This window comes from Tachypleus tridentatus, chromosome 12 (genome assembly GCF_004210375.1).
Source record: "Tachypleus tridentatus isolate NWPU-2018 chromosome 12, ASM421037v1, whole genome shotgun sequence".
NCBI lineage: Eukaryota > Metazoa > Arthropoda > Merostomata > Xiphosura > Limulidae > Tachypleus > Tachypleus tridentatus.
This window is the reverse complement of record NC_134836.1, coordinates 15,834,152-15,844,768: the sequence shown is the minus strand read 5'-3', so window position 1 is coordinate 15,844,768 and position 10,617 is coordinate 15,834,152. Positions and strand designations below refer to the sequence as shown.

Here is a 10,617-nt window from a genome sequence, read left to right as displayed (position 1 = left end):
ATGGTGTAATTTTGTGATTTTAAGGTGATACATTTATTTTGCCTAAAGTGTTATACATATATATATATAATTTATATGCTTTGAAACTTGATCTTACGTGATAACCTTTCTTTATTTATGGAGTTTAACCACTGAAGACCAATGAACTAACTGAAGCGTAGCCATTGATAGTTCATAACCTAACTGAACAGTAACTACTGATAGTTTCGTGAAGTCTAATGAACGAACTGAAGAGTAATCACTGACACTTACTTCAGTGGATTAATGAACTAACTGAAATAATAGCCACTAATAGTCCACTGAAAACAAATAAACTAACTGAACAACAGCCATTGATAGTCCACTGAACTGACTGAACAGTAGTCACCAGTATTCCCCTGAAGACTAATAAACTAACTGAACAGCAACCATTGGTAGTCCATTGAGGTAACTGAACAGTTGCCACTGATAGTCCACTGAAGACTAATGAACTAACGAACTAACGGAATAGTAGCTACTGATAGTAGAATGGAGTAACTGAATAGTAGCCAATGATAGTCTACTAAAGTAATTTAACAGTAACCACTAACAGTTCACTGAAGACTAATGAGCTAACCGAACAGCAGCCACTGTTAGTCCGCTGAAAACTAATGAGCTAACGGAGTAGTATCCACTGATAGTCCACTGGACTAACTGAACAATAGCCACTGATAGTCCACTAAACTAACCGAACAGTAGCCACTGATAATCCACTGAACTTACCGAACAGTAGCCACTGATAGTTCACTGAACTAACTGAACAGTAACCACTGATAGTCCACTGAAGACTAATGAACTAACTGAATATCAGCCACTGAACCTGAAGTTAACCAACCTTTAATAATATTGTCTTCTTGGTTCCATTATAAAAGTTAACTTATGGTTTAAGTGTATTAAGACTAAGGTACGTGCAAAATATTTCACTGAAGTTTACACGTAAGGTGGATGTATACATAACGATGAACGGAAATGGCTGAAAACTTTCTGGTTTTCAAATCGTTTTCTTGGAGAAACTGTACAATGCTGGGAGTCTTGGAAGCTACTAAACCGGTTACAGCTGAAAGAGAAACACTAACTTGCATTTTATTATACATATCTATAAAATAAATGTATACATCCGATGTCTGCTAACAGTACATGTATATTGTATGTTTCTGTGGTTGGGTTTTGTTACACGTTTCGAAACAAAGACTCGTAAATACGTATCTGCACATAACGAATATATACCTATACATAAATATTAGAAGATTCATTCAATGATGCTGCTGTGATGATTTTCGCGATTAGCCTGTTCGCACTTGCAACAAGAAACTGCAAAAAGTATTTTCAGTCACGTGACTAAAACCTAGTTTGCTTCGTCAGGTGGTTGTGGCGTACGAAAAGCTGCATTGGTTGAGAGCACGTAGTTGTTGGAAGTGTTGTCTGATACTTACAAAATAAACTTTATAAGTTGTTTACGACTTCATTCATTGGACAGATTTCTAGAGTTAAGAATGAGCTGAAAAGGGGTGTCTTACCGAGATGAATAACGTTGAGGAAGATCAAGTTCTTCAAGCCGTTTTAGGTAGGTTAGGCTTAGTGTAAGATATTTTACGATGCGTCCAAGCGACCGAGGCTTTGCGACTGGTCAAGATTCCCCGACATTGTTGTTGCTCTTGTCGCTCGTTTCCTTACCGAAGAATCTGTTGTTTGCTTTTTAGTCATTCACGAGTAAATAAGTTAAACCCCAAGAAATATTTTTATACAACTATGTATAACGTACGGAAAGCGAAATTATTAAAACCTTTGTGAATCTCAGCCCTAATGAAAAGCTAACTACCTTACATAATTTTTATATTTATAATTCTAACAAGTTATAACTTCAAGTTCTGACAGTTAGTGTTTTGAAACACTTCTCGGTATACTGATACGGTTATGACTTTTTAGTTTTAACTTTCGACACGTGTTATAAGTTTTTGTTTAAAATTAGCGTAAGGTATATGTACCAATAAATTTTTATTTATTGTTAATAGCAAACCTATGGAGTGGGCTACCTCCCGTGTCTACCACAAGTTTCGAAATCTGAATTTTAGCGCTATGAGCTCTTTGACGTGCTACTGGGCCAACGGGAGAGTTTTATTAGTGCAAATTCTCGATTCCTGCAATTTAGTTGTGTAACAGCTTAAAATATAAGTTAATTTAAGAAGTTACAAATTTGTAACTTTAGTACGTAAACTTTTGTCATTTCAGTACTTTTAAATTACGTATAAATTAACACCTAGTTTGCAAGTCAATGAGACCGAATTAGAGAGATTGGGTGGGCTACGGAGGGTGTCATGTTTTCCTGTATGAAATTTAGAACAACAACAACAAATATTCCGATAAAGGGCTCAGTCTTTTTTCCTGAAAAACCGCACTTTACCGCCTAAACAATTTTCCTTTCAATAATTTTCAGTCACGAAGATTATAAGTTCAGGGAATTATGTATGATCCCCTTGAATAAAATAGTAGGAATGTTAATGTTCAGGTCGGTGCATCACTTAGCTAGGCCTAATTGATAGTAGCGAGTAAGCCTTGTTTTGTTATTAGGCTATCTTTATTGTCAGTGAAAACTGCAGATAATAATTTTATACAGCTACACTAGAGAATAGCCTTTATACAGCCACTGCAAAGAATATCTTTATACAGCCACCGTAGAGATGGTTTTATACAGCCCTGGTAAAGAATGACTTTATAACAATCACCGCAGAGAATGAGTATGCAGCCACCGTAAATAATGACTTTATAACAATCACTACAGAGAATGACTATACAGTCACCGTAAATAATGCCTTTATACAGCCATCGTAGAGATGGTTTTATGCAAACACGGTAAAAAAAATGACTTTTTAAAGCACCGTAAAGGATGACTTTATACAACCAGGTCTTGTAGTGATTAACATTATCGCCCACCATCGTAATTTTCGTGGGATTTTGGATTGAGATTTTCGCCTTCATAAACTGAAAACTAGAACGAATTTAGCTTCACTGGTGAGCAATTCAAATCCCAAACATTCCAAGGAGTTGAAATACCAATTAATTATTTTAAATAAAGAAAAGTAAGTCTACTAGAAAGCTTTGTTTAACTCACCAAACATGTTTCTCTGACTCTAATTGGGTTTTAATTGTAACTATTTTTCGGAATTATTTCTGGTCTTTTACGTTCATTGTGACTTGTATATTAATAAGTGTTAACATATTTTTGCGTATTAACTGAAAATTTGGCATTCCTCTTGTGTTCATATGAAATGAGATATCTTGTCCTCTTGCATCAAGAGTGAAGTGGCGTTGATTTCGTACATTTAAAACCAGTCACTCTCAGCAGGTATATCGCATTTCAACAGTCACTCGTAAAACGATATCTGTGTACTAGCTTTGGTGTCGATGGTTTTTATACAGAATTGTGCATGTATTGAATATTAACATCTTTCATTGTGTTTGTCATGCAATTTCGAAAACTTAAATACAAAATATTAACTATGTTTTTATATTCGGATGTTGTTTTATTATAGAAAATAATAATCAGGAGTATTATTTCATAGAAGACCTGGGGGAGAGGGAGCAAAGAAGATTGGCCTAGTGTGGATTCCTCGGTTCAGCTAGAGATCCTCCCCTATAGTGTAATTATGTGTCAATCCTGCATGGCTGGAAATATTTCACAGAATCAGCAGTTTGGGACCCTCTTCTGAGCTTCAGGGGTATGGTCTCCACTGTTGTTCGTCATTAATTCCTCTGTTATTAATACTAATAGCATTAATGTAGTTTTTATACCTATGTTTATCCGTTTTTTGAACAAGAAGCACTTGATTAGCTTACCAGGGGCGTAGATTTTTTACACCCGATGGGGAGATGATTTTTGCAACCACTTATGTGGACTGTTCAATTTGCAAATTGGTAATCTCTAATTACGTGAACCTGAAAGTTGTAAACATGCAGTCACAGAGTAATCTTGTTGCCACGATACTTCAAGGTTCCCATGTAGGTTTGTATAAGTGAGATGTCGTGAACAGTTTTCAAAATGTTAAAAGAATAAAGACAAATGTGTCACAAATTAACTGCCACGTGAATTTATTCCTGCACACTGCACAGTATAAAAGATGGCCATTATACTTGACAAGGTTACTACTAACTTTCATTGCATGAATTATGTTTTCAAATAATAATAAAATTAGTAATTACACTTGATAAGTTCATATCTACTGAAAAATTGTTCATGTTGTTTGATAAAAATAATTAAAATGTCTTTGCGAACTCTTGAAAATTACACATCAATACTATGTAGCACATAATCATTCATACTTTTCATTGAAGTAAGATTCATTTAGTCCTCTAGTCTACATGTTCCCAAACGTAGACCTCCTTTGTGATGATCTGTTTATGAATTCTTTCATAAGCTCTTCTATATTTATCTTGTCGATCTCATATTTGTGAGTGTGACAAACTTCCACATAATTGAGGTGGCACTAAGACATAGTTGACCTTAACCACGTCTTCAATCGTCTTACTGCAGAAAAGCTGCGTTCACATTCGCAGCTGGATACTAGACATACAAGCAAAATTTTTATGAGAAGAAACACTTCACTAAATATTTGCTGGCTTGTTTCATGCATTTTACAGTAAGCATCCTTCGCACCTTTCAGAGATACTGCTTTTATTGTTCCTTTGATCATGGGCAACTGATACTCGAGGCGTTGTGCAGAGATTTCTGGATAGTAGTTGATAACCAAGTTGTCAATCTTGCCAGATGTGATCATGTTTTCAAGTGCCAGATATTGCCTCAAGTCATTGTTGTCTGCATTGAATCTAGTGGTCAAATGTTCTATGATTGTGTCCACAAATTCAAAATATTGTCTTCTGTAGTAACCTCTCGCTGTTGCAGAATGTTGTGCTGAGCCATCACCTGTGATCCTTCTGGGGGTCTGCGAATGTGTGGTAGTTCAATAGGCACCAGATTTAGGGAAGTTATCTTTTTTTCATCTTCATCTAATATCTTGTAATTTTCCTCTGTTTGCAATACCCACAATTGGTCAATTATCATTGCAGATGCTTCAATGATGCCAGATACTGTCGCTGATTTTGCTTGGAATGCACGGTTTAGTCCCTCTAATGCAGCTAATGGATGCTGAGCCATCAACAATTCTAAAACTATCTTTCTTTTGTCAAATCTGTCCAGCAGACCTCGTGCTTTCTCTGGTACATCTGATTTTTCATTTGCTAATTCAGACAAAGAATCAATAATGTCACTGTAGTGATCATTAGCACATGTAATTGCAGATAGGCGACACAACCAGCATGTTTGGCAAAGTGGGCGGATGTATTTAACTGGACCGTTGTGGCTGTGTGACGATACAATATTTTCAAAGATTGTCTTGTATTTGCCGGACTTCTGAAGCAAGACACCAAGTTCGTGTTCCCACTGGATATAATCTCGAACACATTCACAAGCTTTAATGCATGTTGCATTATTAAATTAGCCTTGTGTGCTCTGCATTGAAAAAACAAAGCATACGGTTGCTTCTCTTTTATTTTTGCCTTGCATCTACTGTACGCACCACTTATGTTAGCGGCTCCATCATAAGTTTGTGCTCTTATTCCTGACAGTGGTAAATTGGGTCTAGTCAGTACATCAAGTACAGTCGAGAATATTGTTTCACCAGTTGTATTAGAAACACTGTACAAACCAAGAAATGTCTCATGGACGTCAAAGTTCTCATCTGCATATCGTACACATATTGATTCCTGTTCGGCACCTGTAACATCTTGAGTGCCATCAACCATTAACCCAATAATTTTAATTTGCTGCACTTCGTGTGCTATGTTTCTCAGTATTTGATGCCAGGACATCTCCATTATTTCATTCTGAGCCTGGGGTGATGTGAATGTGATTTTCTTTGACAACTAGGCCGTCAACTCAGGATCTTCCTCTTCAAGAAGCTTCATTAACTGCAGGAAGTTCCCCTTCGTATCAGTATGTCCACGTAATGCTAAACGTTGACGCAGTAAGAAACGTAAACTATTTTGGCTAGACTTCTTTTGCATTATTCCTGCTGCTTCTTTTTTCCATCAGGCAGCTGGACAGTCACTGGAGTTACATCAAGTGAACCTTCTGGAGATACAGCGAATCTGTGCTGAGAGGAAGGTTGGTGTTCGTTGAATTTCTGTTTTGGCTTTTTCCAGTGGCAAAAATCGGTGGATATGAAGGTATACTCCACTGGCCTCTCCAATTTCCCTGTAAAAGGCCACTATTTTGCGCCTTGGGACAATGTAAGCATATGAAATTTTGAGTCTGATTGTCGAAGTACAGCCATGGGAACTCATCAAACCACTTGCCCTGGAAGTTGTTATTTTGAGATTTTGCTTTCCATCGTGGTATTAGTTGTGCGTCTGGATGATATGGTTTTCTACATTGTATCTGTGGAGTGTCAGATTTTTCATTACTGCACAAACTTGTTTCGCAACTATCTGGTGGTTTATGATGTGCAATAGTTGCACAAGCATTTTCAGACTCGTCCTCTGATGAACATGGTATTTCCTCTGTATGGCAAGTTTCTATCCCTTTGCTTGAGGTTGTTGGATTATCTGCATTTACATTGTCACTTGTAGTACTAGTAATTGGCTTGCAGAACTGTCTGATATCGGAGAGTTTCAGACGCTTGCTTGTCATAATTGGAATTTGTTTCCCAGATGACTCAATAGGCTAAAATACAGTCTTTTTTGAAAAACTCTAACGTACAACGAACGAAGATAGAACAAAATGGAAGTAGGACTGAACTGTACAATGTATTTAAGTCAAACGTGCGAACCTCACAGTGACTACCGAGCCGACTGACCGCCTGGGCATCGCTGGGACAATAATGTGTGCTACCTACAACACAAGTAATTGCAAGTTTCTCGAAAAATACTTAAATAATCACAAATATATTATATTCCTGTTAAAACTCTCAAAAGGCAAACACGTTGTGATATAATGTCTATAAGCACGTCTATTAAATAAAAACACCTAAACAAAAGCTAGAAATACAATTCGGGTAGAGGATTCAGGCCAATGAAATCGCTCCTTTTGTTTTCGAATTATACAAGAAAATACAATATTTTTACTATCTATGAAAAGAGAATATATTGTTCTTTTACCATAAAGCATCAGCACTTTATTAGAGGGCGGTGATAATCTGAAATATCGTGGATTAATGAGGGCCACAAACACAGGTCTAATGAGCCCTGTTGTAAAATCGAGGCTCAGACTAAAGTGAGCGGAGGGGGGTGATATAGGGCGCGTCTAGATCCGAGTGGCCCGAACCTGTCGTTAACTGTATACTAAACGTTGGTCAGCGACTTCGACAGCTAAGGAGAGTAAGGCGTTCGACAATAAAACCGGCTTGACATGCATAAGAACAGATGGCGTGGGAAAACCTCACAATATACACAAAAGATTGATGCAGCTACAAGCTACAAATGGCCTGCCAGATCTAGATCACAGGAGTTTACGCTTGGGAGTAATATTTTCGAATTTCATGCTCTGTTCAATCTGTTGTGATGAAAATTTTACTTAATCTTACACTACGTACAAGACGAAGGTAGGTTCTGTGATAGTGCTTGCAAGCCTTGCATGTATACTTAGGCCTACTGACTGATACTTACGAAGTATCGCTTAGATCGAAAAGCTTAGAAGCACGCCTATATTAAAGATGTACATTTCGGCTACTGAAATAGCCTACATCTAGGCCTAATTATGTAATTCGATTGGTAAGAACACGAGAATAACAAGAAGAAACACACAATTTGTTGGCCTGTGATGCAATAAAACAATTCATCAGACTAAACTGTAGGGGGGGATGACATTATGCTCCATACCCCCACCGAAAATGAAGGGGGGATCTACGCTCCTGGTAAATACGAAATGTCCTTATAACTAGGCACCATATTTCTTGCAGTTATTTGGAAGTGGGTATGATATTACATATTCTTCATGACGAGAAATCCACTTGAAATTAAAATGCGTCTCAGAACATATTGGTTTACAATATTACACGCTATTGTTACTGAAAACCCGTATTAGGTCATTATCCGTTTTACCTGTTAACAATTCATAGGAAATGATTTGCCATCTAATGCGTTACATAAACATAGGTTATCGTTAGGGATGCTAGAAAAAGAATTTAAATAAATGTAAATTATATTAGAGCCCACAAAGGAAGTTTCTGGCATACGAGTACGGTACATTGAAAAAACTACCACTTTTGGCATAAATTAATACTGAAGGCAAAAGCATAGAGCAAATACATTAAGAAATTCAGCTAGTTCGGAAAGTGTTATAAAAGTTTTAAAAATAAATTTAACATTATTGGATATAAGAAAGTGATTGTATCTTAATTACCAAAGTTATTTACTAAGTTGGCACTTTTTCTCTTATTTTTTTTTTATATTAGCGCATTGATATCTTATAGAGGAAGGAGGAATGACTGATATTACTTGTGTCATGAATTTGTTTATAATGGTTGATTTATAAAATAACAATGCCAGGTCTTTGTCAGATCCTCCGGTGAGACAGCGGTAAGTCTACGGACTTACAACCGGAAATACGAGTTTCGATTTCCCGCAATAGACATAGCAGATAGTCTACTGTCGCGTTGCTGTAAAAAGACACACACAGTTTGTTTGCGGTGGAAATTGAATAAAATCTTGTCATCTCTCATGTTATTCCGATATTGTAATATTCTGTCTGCTATTAATATGCTTATTTATTTTTAAGTAATGTATTCATTCTGCCATGTTGTTTGTACGTTTATTTACATGTTTTATTTTAAAATCCACGTTTTTGTGTTTTTTAAAAGAATTTCATATCTGAAATTCAACATAAAAATTCCATGGTTGTTTATTAGAAGAAATAATTCACGTATATTGACATCAACTGTCCTGAACTCTCAAATCAAATGATTAATGTGAGCGGTTGAGAATTTAGAGCTTATGTTAATAATTATTATTTTGTCTAAAAACTACACTGATGATAGCAGTTTGCACATGTTATTAACAAGGCAATATCCTTAATTCTTATTTGTTTTTAAAGGGTAACGTCGAAAGATATACTACTACAGAACCGTCATTTTTTTGCTTGTTTGCATTGCCTGACATTATTATTATAATTTCTATAACTATGTTATACTCCTTGGTGAACTTAGCAGATAGCCCGATGTGGCTATATGAAAAAACACACACAATTATGCTATAATTATCTATGGTGAGTTTACTTACAGAATTTTAACCACAAGTGTCGAAGCTCGATTTTTATTGTTGTAAGCACGTATACTTACCGCTGAATCACTGGGAAAACAAATTGTGAATCACTAATGTAGAGAACTGTTAATAAATATTCTGTTAGTAAATTTGTTGGTCTAAGACAGATTAGTTTTTGTTACATTTTGGTCAAATATACGAGTTACGCCACAGTAAATTAAATGTATTATACAGTGAGAAACTAATCACAAGAAAAGATCGTTACGGTGATAACTCTGTTTCTATTTTATTGCTAATATTTTTAACCAATCGAAAACAAATTTGTTGATAACAGAGTATTTGATAAAAAAAAAGGCTGCTCTAGAAAAATGCTTTCGCTTTTAATAATTCAGTGTTGGCCTTGAACCGAAATAAACCAGATTCGTTGTGTGTGGGTTGCAGCTCCTCAAGGTCACTGATCAGGGTTACTCAAAACCATTATTAGAAGTGGAATTTCACAGATTAGGTTTACCCAAATTATGCATCTTATATAAATGTGTTAACTAAAGTATTTAAATGTAGAATTTTTTTTTCTCAAATCAAAGACCAAAATTATCTCTATAGTAGTCGTTACAAAAGATGTGCTGGTTAGTTTTTTTTTAAATATTTTTCTGTTGTTTACTTCAAGGTAACCACGATTATAAAGTCTTAAAATTTTAAATATACTAATTGATGGGCCAGGTGAGAGCTGCTTGTTAACCTACTGGACTGTGAATCCGAAGGTTTATGGTTTGCGATCTGTTATCGTAAAAACATGCTTCGCATTTTGGGGTCGTTGATGCGTTTAAGTAAGAGTGATTGTTAAATCCCAAACCTATTGATTACCTCCCTTCTCTCTAGTCTATTAGTTTTAAGTTAAGTTGGTAAGTGTAGGTAGTTTTTATATAAATTCGTGCGAGTTTTTAGAAACAACCAACCAACTATTCGCATGTGGATGTATTTCTGATGTAAAATGTGCGTGCGTGTGTATGTATGTTGATGTTTTTCTAACAGCAAAGCCACACAGGGCTATCTGCCGTGCTCACCAAGGGGAATGGAACACCTAGTGTTAGCATTGTAAATCTGAAGATTTAACGCTGCCCTTCCAAGGGACGTTTTAATGTAAAAATGGAATAACGATAAAAAAAAGACATACCTTACGAATATATAACGTACTTGTTTTCAAATCTAGGAATACAAAAGTCTTTGGTGCTCCATTTAGGTACTGAGAGTCAAGGAGCAGCCGCAAAGCTATGATTCAGGAATTAAAAATATATTCTGCCATTATTATTTTTACCCAAAATATAAACTGCTTAAAGCATGTTTAAATGC

The 10,617-nt window shown here is 35.9% G+C and overlaps 1 protein-coding gene across 2 annotated transcripts in view; it reads left to right on the top strand.

Annotated features, from left to right (window-relative positions):
• Positions 1-1,362: 1,362 nt before the first annotated feature.
• Positions 1,363-10,617, top strand: part of LOC143234966 (uncharacterized) — a 297,649-nt gene continuing 288,394 nt past the window's right edge. Inside the window, exon 1 of one of the 2 annotated variants that reach the window (XM_076472659.1) lies at positions 1,363-1,582. In XM_076472659.1, coding sequence (XP_076328774.1) covers positions 1,540-1,582 — 43 coding nt within the window. In that variant the 5' untranslated portion in view covers positions 1,363-1,539. The remainder of the gene's footprint in view (positions 1,583-10,617) is intronic. The other variant, XM_076472658.1, reaches the window with a different exon arrangement.